Source organism: Myxine glutinosa, chromosome 9 (assembly GCF_964187855.1).
Source record: "Myxine glutinosa chromosome 9, kmMyxGlut1.1, whole genome shotgun sequence".
NCBI lineage: Eukaryota > Metazoa > Chordata > Myxini > Myxiniformes > Myxinidae > Myxine > Myxine glutinosa.
In genome coordinates, this window is record NC_136269.1 from 49,136,353 (window position 1) to 49,157,558 (window position 21,206).

General features: G+C 41.6%; 1 protein-coding gene across 5 annotated transcripts in view; it reads right to left on the minus strand.

Moving 5' to 3' along the window:
- The window catches only part of LOC137435412 (protein CBFA2T1), a 192,076-nt gene that overhangs the window by 27,085 nt on the left and 143,785 nt on the right, over positions 1-21,206 (minus strand). For all 5 annotated transcript variants that reach the window (XM_068129183.2, XM_068129180.2, XM_068129182.2 and 2 more), the window contains 3 exons: positions 13,529-13,736; positions 12,900-12,968; positions 2,859-3,049 (listed from right to left, as the gene is read on the minus strand). In XM_068129183.2, the coding sequence (XP_067985284.2) occupies positions 2,859-3,049; positions 12,900-12,968; positions 13,529-13,736 (468 nt within the window). The remainder of the gene's footprint in view (positions 1-2,858; positions 3,050-12,899; positions 12,969-13,528; positions 13,737-21,206) is intronic.

A 21,206-nucleotide genomic window follows, 5' to 3' on the forward strand; every position in this document is an offset into this window, starting at 1 on the left:
TCGATGTTGGCAAGCGCGCTCTCTCTATGCATAACATCTGCATGTGTTCCTCCAAAAACAGGTCCTGGATCGTAGTGTAAATAGCAGCGTAGTCTTGTAAATAATGCTCCCTACCGGCTGTATGTTTAGTTTGAGAATTCTTTCCGGATTCGGTTATCCTGTGGGTGTGTTTCTGTGAGGAGAAGGGTGCAACGTCGCAGGGGGACATATTTACTCATTTGTGAATATCTGTAAAACTGTCGCACTCAGGGTAGAGTTAATAGTAGAGGGAACTACATTGCGTGCCACACTAAAGTAGGTAAAAATTTATCGGGTCGGGACGCCCCGAGGGTAGAGAAGGGTGCAATGTTGCGAATATGGAATTTGGCCTCCATATCCGCTTGTAAATATTCCCCTATTTTCTCCAATACTCCCCAACTTTCCCCAGTCCCCCATTCCCTAGTCCCATTGCATGTAAATAACAATCAGTAGAGCCGACCTTCCCCTTATTCCCCCATTAAATGTCGTGCCCAGGTCCACCGCACCACACGTAGACAACTTTCGGACATCTTCCTAGTTATTCTTATTCTATGTCAGTTAAGGCCTCGTCTCCATTAATTATGACTCTTCGTTGCACCAGAATGTGATTATATGGCATCAGTAGTGAGTTTAGGACCTTTCCCATACCTCCTCCCATCTTCTTCCCCAAACAACAACAATAACAACAACTACAACAACAATTACAACAACAACAGAGGGGATGGCGGCGGAGCGGGGGAGGATGCGTCCTCACACCGGCTCGATTAGCTCCAGACCATGCGCTCCACGGGGTTACCCCGAAGGGGCTGGCTGTCAGCTCCTCGTCGGGGGCGGAGCCAGTAACCCCCCCGCACGCACCCAATGAGAAGCAGCGTGCCGATTCCACGAGGCGGAGCTAACGAGCCGAGGGCGTGTCACTCCCCGCCGGATATACGCAGCCGCTTGCCGGACGTGACGTCAGATTCGCCCCCAGCTGGAGAAAGACGGACCTGCGAGCGCTGAAACAGATGCGCCTGAGTTTGGAGAGGCCTGAGAAAGAACGTCACCTCTGAGCGCTGCGACGAGACCTCCCCGCATCTCTGGACCGAACCGTGTACCCTGCTTTGAGCCAAGAGTGCACCTTGAGCCATCGCGACCTGCCTTTCCTTTTCATCAACCCCCGTGTGAGTCAGCATTTTGTCCCGTGTGTCTGTCGTCTGTCCGGGGTTAATATAAGAGTGTGTCTAAGTGCCTGTCTTCCTGTAATATACCTCTAGCCCCTGTAATCTAACCTTTTTCCGTACGAATATACTTGAGAATCGAAACGTTGGTGTCGTATTGTGTGATTGTGATCCAGCCGGGTGTCTTCTTTTTCTTATTGAGCCAGCATCGCGCGACTTCGTCAACGTCGAGTATAGTCGGGTAATTTGTGCGGACACGACGGCCATTCCGCTCGGCCCACTTTAACACCAAAGTCGTGTCTGTAACAATATCTTCACTACAGCAGAGCGGATTTCCCTTTTTTGCGAGACAGTCTTGATGTTTGCCGAGACGACTTTAGATGTTTGAAGCTAAGGTGACCAAAAGTTGGCGTGACTACAATAAATAAAGATTTCATCATTTTCTCGTTTGTAAGATTGAGGACGATGAAGTTAAAAATGACGGTTTCACAGTTTTGAGAAAGAATATGTTGTTCACGTTCTAAAAATGCAGATGGTTAGCCATTATGTTGTAGTTATTCCATCATTAGGAAATATCTAATTCCATCTGAGCTTATTTCATCTGGAAAAAATGAAGTAAGTCAAGCATTACATGTAGACAATGGAATGGTGATCATCATATACTCATGTAATGGTCGCCAATCATTGTCAAATTCACAAGTAGGTGTAAAGGTCATCTTAAGGAAGTGCTAGAGATTTTTCAATGTTATTCGTAGAGAGGAGGAAAAAAAAAACCCTGAAAAACAATTGAGTTTGCATTTTGTAGTATTTGCATTTTGTATTTGCGAGCAATCTAGAGCCCTGTGCATGGGATGGCATCACAAGGAAAGCTCCTGCAGATCGCAGAATGCTAAAAGAATTCAAGAGGGCTTCGTGAACTCAGAATTAAATTGAAGGCAACAAAAATCTCATTTTATGTTTTTGTCATATATGGAATAAAACTGCAAAAATAAAACAAGAAAAATTGAATGGACAATTGCACCAAAAAATGATTTGCAACACTCGGTGAAAAGCTCATCACTCAAGTGCATTAATGAGCACTCTGAAAAGTTAATTCATTTTTTCAAACTTTCTACACAAATGCTTCTGAAAACAAGGACATGTAATCATTTGTGAAATGCACTATTTGAACTGGGGATATGGATAAAAGCATACCATTAGCACCGCAATCAGTGTACGAACCTGCAGCTGGCAATTCACGAATTGCAATTACTTTTAAAAGTGACAGTTTAATGGCCGTGAACACCAAATTGACCACTATTGTGCAACAAAATGATCACCAATAACACTAAAAGGGTCAAATAGTCGATCGGTTTTGATAAAACATGCAGGCATTTTAGGTCATTCTGGGTCCTGGTACTAATGTTGCCGAACTTGATGCGTAACCTCTTCACCTTGCTCGTTGATGGTCTGTTCGTGAGATTAACTGCGTTTTAGTGCTCGTTCGCAAAAGCATCCTTTTGTTGTTTTTCCCCTCAGAAGTGCATTCCATGGTATGCAAAACTTTTTGTGAGTATAATTTAAACTGAAAAACCTGTTTATAGAGGAGGATTCGTACTCCAGACAAGTACCAATGACATGGTGCAATGATAATTCCATATTTAAAATAATTCGTACCTCCCTTCCCCCATCCTAGTATACCTCACTGGAGTCTTCTTGGCGTCCAACAAGGGAGAGGGCTTCTTCTGTAGCTTGTCTCTTGGCCTCTGATAGGGCACGTTCCATGTGTGTCCGCTCATTTGCAATCGTGCTTCTGGCCTGCCGTTCAGCCTCCGCCACTGCCTTTTGGAGCTCTGTCATCGCCTGCCGTTTCACCTCGTTCACTGCCTCCTCTGTGGGCCACGGTGGTGCAGGGATGGGGACAGGAGCACGAAAGGACTTTATAAATCTCTGTGGGGAAACCATTAGAGCAACAAGCAAGAAGGGTTGTTCCCTCCTCCTCCACCTCTTTCCATATTTCCATAAAAACTTAATTTGCCTTACCCAACAATGAACAATCATAATACTCAAAGTAGGGATGTTTAACAATTTGGAATAACTAAGAATCAAACTACGTGCTAATTATTCATCAAGATTTTGTGAAAATAAAACAGAAACTAGACATAATTTGACGTTGCGACGTCGACCGATATGCCTCCACCCACATTAGGTCTTTGCTTACTCTAACTCTAACCAAAATCCTCATGACCATTTGACCTCAATATCTAATCTACACATATGTATCGTGGTACATGTACTTGCTGTTTACTTCAAATACTACCTCGATAACATTTTTTCCAGATATGACATTTGACCTTTGACCTCTTGATGCTAAAATCTAATCAGTTCATCTTTGCATCATAATATATACTTGCATATCAAGTTTGGATAAACATAGTGTTGGCTTAACGGTTAGGGTGCTAGATTGGGATTATAGGGTCCCAAGTTCCAATCCCAGTCACTCATTGAATTAACACTTTTTGGGTTTGACTCAGCCTGTCATCCTTCCGAGGTTGGCGAAATGAGTACCAGCTTACTGGGATGAATGAGCAATTTGAGTGTCCTGCGTAGGAGTGACGCCCCAACAAGGATTGTGCCCAATAGTCAAGAAACTGCTTTGGCAGCCATGTGCACCTGATGATGCGGGAGTGGATATCATATCAAGTTTGGTCAAAATCCCATCACGGTTATTCCTAGAAGTGTTCATTTGCTTTATTTGAAGTGTAGCCCTCCCTCCTCCCCCAGCCCTCCCCCTTCCACAGATCTACCGACGTCCCTGTTCTCTTCTGTTGTTCTGCTTATGTGCTTCTCTCTCTCTCTCCCGCTCTTGTCTCCTGCTCCCTTCATTGCATGCTTTATGTGTCTGTGCATGTTTTCATGTTCAATGTGTTAGCTCTTACACGAGCCTCGATTCTGTATACAAAAAAAACAAAAAAACAGTCATCATGGTAACAGGATTTTAACATCATTTTTCTGACCTTTGACCTCTTAAGCCAGAAATCTTATCATTTCATCTTCACATCATTATACATACTTGTACCAAGTTTTTTTTAAATTCCTTTAGCTGTTCTCAAGTATCAACATTTTTACATGGCATGACCTCTGAACTTTGACCTCTTGATGGCGAAATCTAAGCAGTTCATCTTTGCATCATAATACAGAATATACTTGTGCCAAATTTGGACAAAATCTCATCACTGGTTCACAAGTTAGCACGGTAAGATAATTTTTACTTAACAGGACTTAACAGAACCTTAGACCTCTTGACCCCATAATTTAATCAGTTTTTATTTACATCATTACACATCATTGTAATTGCAAGTTTGATTTAGATCCCTTCAGCCATTCTTAAGTTATGTTGCAAATGAAAACATATCACAGAAGGATGGATGGATTGACAGCCACATGCACAACCTGAAAACATAATGCCTCTGGTGATTTAGTCAATGGAAGCATAAAAAATCCAAAATAAAGATAGGGAAGAAATGTAAAGGTAAGAGTATGGGAGAAGGAATTGAGAGGAATGAGATATGTTGGAGAGGGAAGAAGCTTGTATTGGCTCCACTCAAGAGTCGTACATGGGTTAATTCTCGCATTTTGCATACATGTTATATAAATTGACTTTATCAAAGAGATGCATGTAGCTTTTGCCAAAATCTTTGTCTGTTAGTTGTTAGTTTTTGCCATAATGTAAAATATGCCATATTTATTCAACAGCAGGAAACAATACTAAACAACACAAAAGTATTTGAAGATCAATACGCAAAATAAATCTCAGATAATATCGTGAAATCGATCAGAATCAAGTTTCAGGACAATGCAAAAGGATCAGAAAAATTGAATTGCACACTATTAAAGTCAGCTCGCAGACAAAGATCAGCATAATGACAAATATGTTCGAAAATGGTTGTGACTGATTATCTCAACTAAGCAAAAAAAATTGGATCACCAAGAAATTATAAACCGAGCACAACGACAGTTATTCAAAAATGGCCAAAAATGGCAAACACTAGTTTGCAAACACTAGTAAAACACTAGCAAACACTAGTAAAATGGCAAACACAAATGGCAAACACTGCAAAGCATAAGACACGTCCATTTGACATTCTTCAGTGGCAACTGAGGCCGAGTGCATTCAGTACAAGAGCAGGAGGATATTTTAAAAGGTTGGACAAAAGTGTTGTATGTTGGCATGGTTTCTTGCAATTTCAGACAAAACTATTCTGCCTCACATCAAGCTTACTTTGATGCAACAGGTTTCTTTTAACGGCGTGAGTGACCGTAATTTATGAAATGTTTGATCGCTCAGATGTAAAAATGTTTAAAAATTTGGTTTTAAAGGACACTTGAGACAGTTGCATGAAATTCTTCCTCAATTACTAAGTTTTGATTTTGCACGAACCTGCGGTATATAAGTGGGAGACAGATTTCTTAGGCAACTGACTAAATCACCGTGATCATGTGCTGCTTAGAAAAAAAAACAAATTAACCCTTTGAGTACGGATGACGTCCAGTGCCGCAACCCACGAAAAAGTTTTGTGTACGGATGGCGTTACTACACGTTATTGACTTTACCTATAAATAGATCGTCAGTACGTGGTTGCATTCCTGTAATGCCAAATTAATTCCGTACCGGGGGTATTTTTATCAAAAAAAAATCCCGTACTCAAAGTGTTAAAAAAGCATTAAAGAACAGGAGTACAGGGAAAAAAATAGCCAAACACTTCTAGTTTCCTAAACATGAGCTATAATACCTCCAGGCCGAGCTTGGGCAGAATATTTGTACAATTTTTGTGACATCCTAAATTAAACTCAATAAAACCATCATTTCATACGAAAGCAATATTATCTCTCTATATTATAAAAGAAAGTTTTTGTTTGTTTGTCTGTGCAAGCTAATTTCCTGAACGGTGAAAGATAGGAGGAACCCTCCAATACAAAAAATGTCGGGATGGGCCCCGGGAAGGTTTTAGGCGAGGTGGCGAGGCCGGTTCAGGCCACTTCGGTCGGGCAGGGCCCATTTCGCAATTAAAAGCTGAGCTGAATTATTGTAGTCAATCTTCTACGGCCGCGAGTAAAGCTGAATTATGGTAGTAAATTCATTCAAAAAGAACCAAAAATGTCGGGACAGGCCCCGGGAAGGTTATAGGCTTGGTGGTGAGGCCAGTCGAGGCCCACCTCGGCCGAGCTGGGCCCATTTCACAATTAAAAGCTGAGCTGAATTATAGTAGTCAATCTTCTACGGCTGCGAGTAAAAGCTGAATTATAGTAGTAAAAGCTGAATTATAGTAGTAAAATCATTCAAAAAGAACCAAAAATGTCGGGACGGGCCCCGGGAAGGTTAGAGGCTAGGTGACGAGGCCGCGTCGGCCGAGCTGGGCCCATTTCACAATTAAAAGCTGAGCTGAATTATAGTAGTCATTCTTCTACGGCCGCGAGTAAAAGCTGAATTATAGTAGTAAATTCATTTAAAAAGAACCAAAAATGTCGGGACGGGCCCCGGGAAGGTTATAGGCTAGGTGGCGAGGCTGGTAGAGGCCGCATCGGCCGGGCTGGGCCCATTTCGCAATTAAAAGCTGAGCTGAATTATAGTAGTCATTCTTCTACGGCCGTGGGTAAAAGCTGAATTATAGTAGTAAATTCATTCAAAAATAACCCGGGCAATGCCGGGTGCTTTCAGCTAGTATGTTATAAATATTTTAAAATGTTCGCGTGTTTGTTTGTATATTTGCACGTTATGCTTTCACGGCCAAACCGTAGCACCTAGAGGTCCCACATTTTGGTTGTAGGTATTTCAGAATCTGGCAAAGGTTTTAAGCTACCACATATTGGCCTTGATGTCCATTTTGAGGCCACAGTCAGCTATAAAGTGTATATTTGGATGAAAGGCAGGGGCGCGGGGGTTGGGGGTAAGGCAGTGCTACTGACGACCCAAGGCAAAAGGTAACCATCATGAGGCTAACAACTCATAGATTTTCAACGTCCAACATGTCACAAAATCACCGCCGGGAAAAGGTCACCCACCTGGGGCAGCCCACCTCACCCCCACCTCGGGTATCCTCTTCTCCCTCCTTCCCCCCACCACCCCAGGGAAGCCCAGCCAGTAACAAATAATATCTCGCTAGCATTTCATTTTAAGTGTTCGAGTTCAGATGGAGTCGAGATCAGATGCAGTACCTCATCGTCTTTGGAAATGAATGGTGCAGTCAATATTGGGGATGCTGCAGGTGCGCACGAGGATTGTGGTGCAGATTGTGTGGGCGGTGATGTGGGTGCAGCAGGTGTGCTAGATGGTAGGTGCTGATTGAAGATGAGGGGGAGGCGGTCATGGAGATCACGGATGAGGCCATTGGGTATGTAGATTCTTCATTATGTGGCAGGGATTGAAAACAATAGAATATTGCGTTGTTTCAGAGGGGCGAGGGTGAGGGGTAGTGATGGAATATTGGATGACGTTTTGTCACGTCATGGTGAAGGGACATTGGTTGTGGTGCATGTGCTTGTGGGAGCTAATGATGTAGGAAGACTTTACTCTTGAAGGATAGGGACAGTTTGTTGGGTGGTCGATTGATGGAAAGGGATTGTAATGCGATTTTTTTCCCCTGGATTTGGCTGAGAATTTATGGTGGTGTAGACTTCATCAGCAAAGCAACAAATCTCAACCTGTGGTTGGATGAGTGATACAGGGGGTTTTGGGTTTGGGAAACTGTTGGAATCCTTTCATGTTCAATGGGTGTGTTTTCAGTCTAATGGCCAAATACCTAGCAGTCAGCATAGGGAGAAAAGTGCAAAGAGGAAGGCTGGAGGAGGAGTAGACCGCAGTTAAGAATGGAAGACTGTTTGAAGAGGGATGTCAGAGAGGTGGATGGAGATAGCTAGCTGGTGATGGGAGGTGGTGAAGGGGTATTTTCAATGAGGAAGAGCAGTAGTATAGTACTAATCAGCCTCACTCCACAGGCCAAACAGGGGATGTGCTACACAAGCACGCAAGAGCATAAATGTATTATCCCATTTGAGTAACACAGTGCTCTTCCATGCACACTTGTACACACATTGTCAATAGATTCCACTGGGAACATGTTGTATAGAGTCACATGGACTGATGAAATCTGTTACCGCAAACTCATTAATTGCAACACATATGTTCCTGAGAACGAAATGGTGAAAACATGGATTGGCAATAATTTATTGCCGCCTCGACCCAACTCACCCAGCTCAGCAGGTAAAGCATAAGTTATCTTACTATAATTCACCAAATGTCCGTCTGTCTGTCTGACTGTCCGTCTGTTCCCAGGTATCGCAAAAACGGCTGAACCAATCGCAACATAATTTTGGGTGGGTAATCCTGGGATCCCCTGGAGTAAAATAGGCCATATTGTTTTTCCAATTTTTTCCCAATTTACAATTTTTCCAATTTTCCAGTTTTTCCAAACATGATGGAACAATATTTACCGATATGAACAGTGATGTGGCTTTTATTGAAATTCTACAAATACTGTTTAGATTTTGATGATTTGCGTGTGATATGATTTAACGGATGTTTATATAAATCGTTTAAAATTAAAAAAGCCTTCAATTTCTGATATTTTGCCTTTTCATTTGGGCCTCCCAATTGAAGCCCCACCCGTAGGGCGGGTACCGTTGCTAGTTATGCCAATTTTGATTTGGTGATTGCATGCAATTTCAGTATACAATAGAGGAGAGTGTGCTGAAAGTACAGGAAACTAATTAATGAATCTGCATCAATGAACAAGAAATAAACTTGGATGTGGCAGTATCATGGGAATGCCCCAATGAAGTGTATGTTCATCATCATCCTCCACTATGGCTCGATATCCATATTTATCGAGTCTATAGATGCGATTTTTACAGATAAACAAATATATATTTATTTTATTGTGTTTGATTTAATGTTTTTAAAGTCAATAGTGGCCATGAGGTCCCAGCAGCTCCAGCAGCTACAACGTATGGACAAATTCGACAAAGTGAGAATTGACCATATTAACACTTGCTTTAGCAAGAGGACAATTCCAATAAACTTTTGCGAACACAACGAAAAACCATGTCGATGTGAGAATTGCGTGCTGCACAAAGGGCACAGAGGGATTTGCTTCTTCTCATTCATTTGTCAGAGGTTTGTGAGATGGTTGTTAATTTTGGTCATTTAAAAAATTACAGTGACAAATATTACACAGTCATTCAAGGCAATTCAAACAAACGATGAACGATGCATGACGCGGGACGCATAATATAACAATTTGTAATTATGAGGCTGTACCAATTGGAATTCTGTATTTGAAATGAAATCATGATGCCGTCTCAAATATTTGGCTTTGAATTGAAGCGCAAGTTTCATTTTTCATGCCGCTCACATACAGGTGAGGATAACTCCAACATTTTCTAAATCTTGCGCAACGTTATGTTTATAGCTTTTTCGAATCCTATTTCATGGATTAATGAACAGGATTATAAATAATTAAATTGATATATGTTTATAATCCGGTTCATTAATGTAATTGTTTCACTACGCCCTCAGTGGTGTTTGTAATGGCGGACATTGATTTTGTCCCCCCATTGGAGGAAGACCCTCTCGTGTTCAGGCCGTTGGTGTATTCTATGGTTTGCAGGGAGTGCCCCGGAAGCAGTAACGGAAAGAGAGTGGCAATTATATTTGTGGGAAAATTGTATGCTGTCAGGGTCGCCAAGATAGCTCAGATGGCCGAACACTGGTGCAGTTCACCAAAGGATCTGGGTTCCATTCCTGGTCTGGATGTGTAATTTTCCCACATATATCAATTTACTTATCTAATGTTGTAAAGTCATCTTCACAGATGTATATTTAAACCATAAATTTGTTTAAGAGCTTCATGGCGTTCGAAAAATACGGGGGAAATATTTTATAAAGATATTTCAATTTAGGATTTTTTTTTTCCAGATGTCGCCATTCCGCACCACTTCCCAATGGAGATCTCACCGAACAGTAGATCACCGTGTAGATTTAGTAAACCACATTAATTTTAAAGAAAAATGATTGGAAGCGGGTCAAAATCTCTTAATATTTACGTCTTCAAAAACCGACAGAATTTCCAATATTGAGATAGGTTTTCCAGGTGAAAATGCCATTAAGCATTCCCCAAATTGGCACAGTCCTAGAAACACAACTTGAATATGCAATGCGCAAGCAAGTGCCTAAGGTGCCTCAGGAAAGTGGCCCATGTAAGTCATCAATGTTCAGTGAAGATCAAGTGATGAGAGAAAACAAGGGCACCTTAGGTGTACTACGTATTCTAACACCTAACAAGGGCACCTAACAACTAACCCTAACAACTAGGGTCAGGGTAGGGTTAGTTAGGGTTAGTTGTTAGGGTTGTTATGGTAGGGTAAGGGTTAGGGTTAGTAGTCACATTACTGGTGAATAGAATACACATTACTAGAATAGAATACACATTACTGGTGTGTTAGATCTTTTTACTAAAACTCATCCATACCGGCTAAAGAGAAACCAGTCGGCCAATGTAATCTGGAACTAAAGTCAGTGGTTAAGCAAAATTCAGCTTGTGCACGTGCACATGATACACTTCAACTTTGTCTCACAAACCAGGCAATATGCCTTCCCAGCATCATACATCTTCCATACAATCCTCTCCATACAATAGACCAGCTAAAAATATTTGCATCAAACACTTTTCACGTTCACAATTTTTAATACCTTTAGATTTTACCATTATGTTCACCTCGTGGCCACCAAACAAAAACAGTGCATCGCCATCGACACGACAGTAAGCAAACACAAAAGAGTTCTGTTCAGCCAAATTGTTTTTTCTCAATCAGTGATCACCACACAAAGCAAGAATTATGCCTTGTAGTTGTTGCAAACCAAGTCATGGCACAGATGTTTGACATAACTTATGTCCAGGTAATAATTGAAAGTCTTGAAGCCAAGAGATGCTTTTACCCACACGTTTAGTCTATAGGGCAGATATTTGTGAGTGTCCCTTCGTCTAAGCTTTATAAAAAGGTACCGATTGCTGAGGGGTACCTTGTAACTGAGATTTTATGATTTTCCCTGCTATTATTGCTTAAAATAGGATGTATAGGCAGTATTGCTTTGGGCCGCACATGCCAAGCAACCAATCTTGATCGGACATCTAAGAGATAAATATATGGCACCAGATGATGAGCACCCAAATGGCTACTGGGGAAGAGCAAAGTGCTTTGATGAGTAGAACTGGGCATCATGATGGGACTGGCTCAAATTCGCAAGGTAATCAGTCACTGAGGTCACCAGAACTGCAATACCGCAAGGAAATCCAGTCGCTGAGGTCGCGCGACCTGAAAGTCGAACTCTGAGATTCTCAAACATTCACAAAATTGGAATATACAATATAATAGGGTCAATGAATCAGGGAAAGTTAGATGGTGTAAAGAGAGAGATGGAGAGAACAGGAAGTGAAATTTTGTGGATAAGTGAACTTAGATGGACTGGTTTGGGGGCAGTTTCAATCTGACGATTACAAAGTGATATTTTCTGGTCAAGAAACATGTAAAAGAACTACAGTGGAAGAATTTGGAAGAAGAAGATGGTGGGGTCAGAACTGGGATATAATCCAGTCAATGAAAGGTATCATTGAGGTTGAAAGGACATCCAGTGAACACCACCATCATTCACATACATGCTCCAACAACAATTTAATTGACCTAATATGCAAACACACACACACACACACACACACACACACACACACACACACACACACACACACACACACACACACACACACACAGAAACACACACACACACACACACACACACACACACGCAGAGGGACACACACGCACAGGGACACGGACACACACACACACGCACAGGGACACACACACACGCACAGGGACACACACACACGCACAGGGACACACACACACACAGGGACACACACACACACAGGGACACACACACACACACAGGGACACACACACACACAGGGACACACAGGGACACACACACACACACACACACACACACACACACACACACACACACACACACACACACACACACACACACACACACACACACACACACACACACACACACACACACACACACACACACACCATTCAGACTTATGGGAAGTTACGAGGGGTGGCAATTTGACATCTCGCCCCGAGCGTCATTTTTCCTCGATACGCCACTGCTCCAGTGTATGTGTGATCTGTTTTTGAAATTCCCTCTAGATCTGGGGTTCTTAACATGGGGTACCCATACCCCTTGGGGGTATGGGGACCAAAATCTGGGGGAATGGGACTCGTAATAAATTATAATAATAAATTGTAATAAATTCAATGAAATATCAACTTTAAATATATAATAAATATATATTTAAATATAAATATATATATTTCAAAACAAGTTATATTTGTATAATTATATTTCAAACAAATTATATTTCAATTATTTGTGTAATTATTGGCCCATTTTCTGGGTAATAAGTTACCAATTTTCATCCAAAAAAATAGGCAATTAAAGTAAAAACACCCCTCAAAATGCACCACAGAGCACCTAGAAATCAAAAAAATTCTTAACCATATATATATATAAATCGTTTTAAAGTGATATATTTGTTTCAAAAGTTAAATGAAAGGCTGTGATGCTTTAAAAGCGTCTAATAAACAAACAAACAAAAAATAGGTGAAAACACACACCAGCTTTCCTCCATATCTCTTCTGGCATGTATCCAACACCAGGCCTTGCCGTAAAGTCTCGGTGGGCATCTGTTGTGGAAATAAAAATGCAGAAAACCCTCAGAGGCTTCTCCAGAAAAAATGACAGCAAAAGCAATTCAACCAAAGCAGATACACTATCCACAATGCATCATTGAACCAAATACTGTCTACTGCATGGAATAACCTCAATTTGAGGAGTAAACTGCCATTGGCATGGAATGTCATCATCCCATCAAATACAAAACCTTCCAGCTGTTATTTAAATAGCAAAATTTAATAAACCCTTCCAAAAGTGGTCTGCGCTCGTGAGAAAAGAATAACTAATCACTGAATATGAGTATCAATCACGTTAGAAGCGTTGTACATTAGGTCTAAATAAGCAATATCATGCAACCTCATTTCCAGTAATGTGGTAAACATTTGTACCTTGTAAGATAGAATCATAAGAGAGGGATTGAATATACACACTTTTGGTCGTCATGGGGAAAAAAAAAAATGTTTAAGCATGGCCTCAATGTCATCTTACAGCATGTTAAACCTCTGCAGTTTTCATTGCACCTTACAAGAAGAAATAACAATAAAAAGATTACAGTAATATACCGACTCACCCAGGAGAGCAGCAGACGCCTGTCCCACCCCATGAGGTTTGACTAAGCCCGAGCTGGAGCTTGCAACACAGCCCTTCTTGATTTCTTCAGCGTCACCGTAGCGTCGGATCCAGCGGTTTATCTCTTGGCGATCGGCCTCTTGGCAGCGACGGAGAACAGCAATTGCCCGTCGTGTTTTTTCCACCATTTCCAAGATGCAGTTGAGGAGCTGGTGCCAACAAAGGCAATGCCACTCAAATTGTGATCAAAACAAGAAATCCATATCCTTATACAAAGCCTCGGAAAAGGTACAAAGTAACACCACCACCAACTCCAACTCCAATTCCAATTGCCCTCACCCACCAAAAACATTTTTAACAGTGAAGTTGCTTTATGATCACAAATATGAGAGAAAACAGCATTAAAAAGAAATGCATACCATTTTTAAAACCGGTTCTAGTTAAATATTTGGATTTTTACAGTTTTTATTCAATATCACCAAATGACTTGCATTTTTTTCTGTCGGCTTTCAAAGCTAAAGCTTGTTGGTTAAAGTCTAAATGTGCTTTTTTTCTCTTGAAATGAATGGATGCCAAAACAGTAAGTCAAAACTACAGCCAAAATTGTTGGAGAAAGTCTTTGCAAAAAAACCCAAACAATACACATGCACATTCACACATGCACATGCACAATATTTTATTCAACATCTTCATGGAAGAGCAAGGCAACAGAGGGTATAAAGACAATGCACTGACAGTTTGGCCATAGGCCACATATGGTCAAAACAAGCAAAGGAATGAATGAAGAGGAAAAAAGGAAAGGAAGTAAAAAAGCAACCGATATGAGGGTTGAGTAAAGGCGGATTAATGGGGGTATAAAAGATCACGGGTAGAGGATGGGTAGGGAGGGGACTCCAATAATATACACGTGCAAACAAGATGGTGGTGCTTCACCAATTTGAAAAGCCGGAGTAAAGAGTGTGATTAAAGCACCTCCAGAAGGCCGACCCACAATGGAAGTAAAAGAGGGGGAAAAGCGAGTGGAGGTGAAGGGGTTAATGGAAGAACATGTACATCATCAAGTATCCGGGAAGGATCCAAGGGAATAGTATCAAAGAAGAGGTGTTTAAAAAAAAAAAACCAGATCACCGACTTGTCTGATATGTGATAGCAAAATGCCTTGTGCTTTCGCCTCATTGTAAGAGATTTGAATAATGGTTAGAGCTTTAGATTCCACAGAATTGAGGAGATAGATGTGATTCAGAGACTCCAGCCCACATGGGAGAGCTGTATGACATTAGATTTCAGAATAAAAACCCTGAGAAGCAAGTGAGTCGTTCAGATTGTTCAACAATCAACTTCAAACGACAGAGGATGCCCAGGTCTAGGCTGGCTTTGATGGCAGACTTGGATACATGGTCAATCCCAAAGAGGTCTTGGATGATATTAAGGTCATGAAGTTTGTAAAACTAATAGGTCCAGTGGCTGATCAAGTGTGAAAAATAGATAGGTGGGTTCGTTTCACGATCCTCTTACAGTGACAAGGTGTGAGATTTCCCAAGATTGAAAATCATGTTCTATTTCTTCGAGCAGCAGCTAATAAATTTTATATTGGCAGACAGTGACATTTATTTATTTATTTATATATATATATATCTATCTATCTGCTGTCTGCTTGTCAGTAGGATGGTGTATAGTAAACCCCTAAATATCGCGGGTTTGAATATCACAGTTTTGACCAATTGTGGGCAATCTCTGTGTACCTATTGAGTTATCATAATAATAATAATAATTCATTTATTTTGTATAGCGCTTTTCAAGTAGCCCAAAGGCACTTTGACAGAATGGAAAACACAATGCATAACAATACATGAAAACCACAATTGCAAAAAGACAAGAATCAATAGGGAAATATTTAAAGCAAAAGGAGGGAGAAGGAGAAGAGATAGTCAGGGGTTAAATGCTGTGGGTTGAATGTTGAATGCAGTGTTGAACAGGTGGGTCTTTAGTGATGTTTTGAATGTGGTGAGTGAGGAGGAGTCTCTGATGGTGTGAGGTAGTGAGTTCCAGAGGGTGGAAGCAGCGATGGAGAAGGCCCTGTCCCCCCAGGATCTGAATTTGGTCCGGATGGAGGGGGTCAGGAGGTTGGTACCAGCAGAGCGGAGGTTGCGGGTGGGAGTGTGTCTGGAGAGGAGGTCAGCCAGGTAGGATGGGGCCAGGTTATGGAGGGCTTTGTATGTCAAGGGGAGGATTTTGTACTGGATTCTCTGGGGGATGGGGAGCCAGTGAAGCTTGTAAAGGACGGGGGTGATGTGGTCACGGGTCCGGGAATGGGTGAGTAGACGGGCAGCGGAGTTCTGAATGTATTGGAGTTTATTGGTGATTTTTGAGGGTGAACCATAGAGGAGGCTATTGCAGTAGTCCAGACGGGAGGTGATGAAGGCGTGGATGAGGGTTTCTGCAGCCGTGAAGGAGAGGGATGAGCGGAGACGGGCAATGTTTTTCAGGTGAAAGAAGGCTGACTTTGTGATCTGTTTAGTGTATTTGTCAAAGGAGAGGGTTTGGTCAAAGATGACGCCAAGATTCCGGATGTGAGGGGAGGTGGATACTGGGATACCGTCGATGTTGAGGGCAAAGTTATGGGTGGATTTTGTGAGCGTTTTTGGGCCAATGATGATTATTTCAGATTTATCACAGTTAAGCTTGAGGAAGTTGATTTGAAGCCAGGATTTTATTTCAGTGATGCAGTTTGTCAGGATAGAGTGGGTGGCGGTGGAGATGGACTTGGTGGAGATGAAAAGCTGGATGTCATCGGCGAAGCAGTGGAATTGGAGACCATGACGGCGGATCAAGTGACCGAGGGGGGACAGGTAAAGGATGAAGAGGAGGGGGCCAAGAACTGAACCATGGGGGACACCTTGGGGGAGGGGAGCAGTGGGGGATTTGCAGTTATTGATGTAGATGAACTGGCGTCTGTCAGAGAGGTATGATTTAATCCAAGAGAGGGCAGTGCCGGTAACGTTAAAGGTGGATTCAAGTCGGGTGAGGAGGATGGTGTGATCGATGGTGTCAAAGGCAGCGCTGAGGTCGAGGAGGACGAGAATGTTGAGGTTGCCAGCGTCAGAAGAGAGGAGAAGGTCGTTGGTGATTTTGAGGAGAGCAGTTTCAGTGCTGTGGTTGGAGCGGAATCCGGATTGGAATGTTTCATACAGGTTATTGGCAGAGAGGTGATGTTTGAGTTGAGTGGCTACAGCGCGTTCCAAAACTTTTGACAGAAAGGGTAGGTTGGAGATGGGTCTGAAGTTGTTTAGGGTGTCAGGGTTTAGTCCAGGTTTTTTTAGAATGGGGGTAACAGCAGCAATTTTGAGGGAAGGTGGGACGATGCCTGTAGACAGGGAGGAGTTTATTGTTGCAATGATAAGTGGAGAGAGAGCAGGGAGGGAGTCCTTGACAAAGCTGGAGGGGATGGGGTCAAGAGTGCAGGTGGCAGTTTTCATTCCAATGAGGAGTTCAGAGAGGTCAGTAGGGGAGATTGGGGAGAACCGAGACAGGGGATGGCAGGACAAGGGGGGGTAGGTGGTTGGAGGGGGAGCGGGTGCGGCGGTGGTCAAGCTGTTGTAGATGTTGTCAATTTTGCGTTGGAAGAAAGAGAGGAAGGAGATGCAGTTGTCTACTGTGAATGACTGGGTGGTGGTGTTCAGGGGGCGGAGGAGTTTGTTTATTGTCGAGAAGAGTGCTTTTGGGTTTCCGGAGCCAGAGTGAATAATTTGAGAGTAGTAGGCGGAGCGGGCGCGGGAGAGGGCATCTTTGTAGTGTTGTAGGTGGTCCTTGTAGGCTTGGGAGTGAACTGTGAGACCTGTTTTAGATGGCTCATCATGGCTCATCATGGAGCTCAATTTTGACCAATCACGGTTTTTGAGCCAAGTTGTGATGGTTACCTCACACTACTAAGCCTTTTGTTGTTTCTCGCATACAGTGCAATATGAGGGCACAGTGTGCCACAGGGCAAAATAATTACATTAATAATGTAATTTTTAATAAAAATATTTTATTTTATTATTAATATTTTAGTATTATATATTAAATTTAATTAATATTATTAAATTAATATTATATTATTAAAATAATAATATTAAATTAAATTAATTTAATATTATATTATTAAATTAATAATATTTTAGTACATTAAAATATTAATCAAATTAATATTTTATTATTTAAAAAATATTTTATTTATTAATAAAAAAAATTACATTAATAAAGTGGACCATTAATAATGGGGCCACAGTGAAAAACATGGACAAAAGTGATTAATTTATTACTTGCAAAATTGAAGATTGTACAAGTATATTGGTCGGTTGCGTTTGTGGTTCTGTCTGTCTGTCTGTTTGTCACTGGCCTACAGGTCACAATTCTAAACCGATCGTCACGAAACTTCACCAAGCTGTCTAGGTCGGCCCAATTAAGAAGCCTATTGATTTTGAGGTCAAAGGTCAAAGGTCATCTGGAGGTCAAATTTCTAAAATCACCATTTTAAATCCGATTGACTTGAACATTGAATAATATTTGTATATTGAGTCAATAAATTGGGAAATGAACTATTTTTGAGGTCAAAAGGTCAAAGGTCAACTCAAGGTCAAATTTTAAAAGTCATCAATTTCCATCCAAAAAGCCGTCAATTCTCAACCGATTGACTTGAAAATTGAACAGCATTTGCATATCGAGTCACTAAATTGGGAAACATACTATTGTTGAGGTCAAAACGTCAAAGGTCAACTGAAGGTCAAACTTCCAAAATCATCAATTTTCATCTGTAAACCCATCAATTTTCATCCGATTGACTTGAAAATAAAACAGCATTTGTGCATTGCCTCACTGAATTGGGGAACCAACTATTTATGAGGTCAAAAGGTCAAAGGTCAACTCAAGATCAAACTTCTAAAATCATCATTTTTCATCTGAAAAATCGTCACTTTTCATCCTGTTGACCTGAGCTTTGATCAAGATTGTAAATTTTAATCTTCATGAAATAGACAATTTGCTGTATCAATGGAAAACTTTTTGGGGGAGGTGCGGGGGGGGGGGGGGGGGGAGGGATTTTGCAAGTATCGTGCTACGCATGACGTCTTCTTGTTTTATTTATTCGCTTGTTTATAAAGCTGCAGAACAATTTATAAAAGGAACACTGACAGATTACAAAGGGAAACAATTTAAGAGATTAATAGGGGAGGAATTATAAGGGCCTTAGACACATTACAGAAGGGAGGGTCCGTTTGTCTGTCTGTCTGTTTGTCTGTCTGTCGGCACAGAATAAATATGATTTCCTCTGCAACCGTTAGTACGATTGACAGGAAATTTTCACCATAGGTGCAACTCCACCTGTGTAATATTTTTTATGATAATTATGACGTCATCGGTCGCGTGGTTCGGCCGCCACATTGGAAAAACCGAAAAACTTTTCACCTCCGAGAGTGCTGAATAGAAAAAAATGACACGGCTCATTGTAAAGAACTCTCAATGGGGAAAAAATATGTTAATGATGATGTCATAGATGCCTCCATTATGATGTCATAATTCGACAAGTACAAAACTTCATCCTAACAAGATGAAATTTCTTGAGCGTCATGTAGGCATAAATTTGTGGAGAAAAATAATAATTACGACATCATCAGTCACGTGGTTCGGCCGCCATCTTGGAAAAACAGAAAACATTTGCATCTCTATATCTCTGAAAGCGCTGCATTCAAAAAATTGAGACATGGCTCATTGTAAAGAACTCTCCATGTGAAATAACATCTGTTAATGATGATGTCATAGGTGCCTCTATTATGACGTCATAATTTGACAAGTACAAAACTTCATCCGATTAAGATGAAATTTCTTGAGCATAATCGAGGATTAAATTAGTGGAGAAAAAACAATGATGACGTCATTGGTCACGTGGTTCGGCCGCCATATTTATTTTAACACAAAAGCCTTAAAAACCACTGAAAATACATCCTGGCAAGGGTTTGCAATCTCTGATTGCTCTTTCTTGTTTCAATTGTGATGCTTCTATTTTTGGTTGCCGAACATCTTACTCTATACATTCTCGAAGCCTAGGAACCTAATCCCCCTTTTCCATACAATTCGCCAAGTGTAGAGCCAAAGTACTGATAAACTACAGGTTCATGTTCCAATTCATGTTCAAAATGTAACATTCAAGTGAAATAAAGTTGTTCCTCAATCATAAACTGACGTTTGTAGACAGATAAAGTGAACAAATGGCTTAACCCAGATTTTCACGTATGAGGTACCAAAAAAAATTAAAATAAAACAACAACACTGACTACACCACATGTACATCTCTATACATCTTCCACTCTGAAACACCACTACTGATGGGGCAAAAGGAGCCACAAAATGACAAACATCAACTTGCACTGCTCGACCTGTCTCACTGAACTTCTTCCAAATCTAGAGTGAGCCTTTCACCATGCCCTGAGTCACTCTCTCATACATCTTCCTTCTCATCCTCCAAAACACTCCAAGCCAAGCAAGGAACACAAAAGGCATCACTAAGATATCCTCTACACCCCACCTCAAATGGCTGATAAATTTGCAAACCCTTCTCCCTACGGCCTACGCTCTACCTCCAGCTCTGTACCTTCAACTCTTCTTCATGCACCTCCTCCATATTCTCCTCCCAAGGCACTGATAACTCCCCCAAGATGACCTGCCTTGTTGGAACTGACCAGATGACAATGTCAGGACACAAACCTATCACACAGTTCTCCAGGAATTCATTCTGCCACCACTTTCCAAACATGAGCATTTGCCAAACCTCTTCCCTTCACGTGCCTCCTTTCTCCTCTTGTAACCTGGCTCTCTCACAAAAAAATTGCCTTCTTCTCCCAAAGAGAATTCTTCACCACTGGATCACTCAAATCCCACAACATCCTACTCCTCAGTTATTGCTGTTAATGCAAACTGAGGTTTTCCATCCTGACCATAAAAAAAACAATGTTGGTCAAACACCATGAACTACCAACAACATCCTCACAAACAACTCCATCATCTCCACATACGTTATCGCAATGTCATACATATAATCAATGGCCAAAATATTCAGGGAATATGCTTTGGAATATACACTCCTTCCACCCTACTTCATCGATTGGGAACTCGTCCGTCCGTCCCTCCACACCACCTTGAACACTCTCCATAGATACTGACTGATGCCACAACAATTAAATATCTACAACAATCAGGGACACCTCTTCACAGTCGTTGTACCCCTCCAATGCAAGTTGGGGGCTAAATTTTTCCCATTCTTCCCTGCTAGCTGGACTCGTCAGGGCAGCGCGGTCACGGTCAGAGTGTGAATCAGTTCCAATAAACCAGTCCTGCTTCTCTTGTCTCTGTATCAATCGCTGCATCATTCTCTGCATCCCTCCATCTCTCTTTATCTCTCTGTCTCCACCACTATCTCTAACTCAGTCGTGGCCTGACGTAGTGAAGGCGGGGGTACACCATCCTGGATGTGAGGGATCTCTGGGTCACTCCTGGCAGATTGATCAGGTGCCACCATGCAGCGGGCTTGTTTGAGAGAACTGGCCAGGGCTTTATAACAACAACAACGAATACCTTATATGGTACCCCACTTGGTAGTAGAGCCGACACTATCCATACTTTCCTCAAATCTGTCAACCTCAGACATC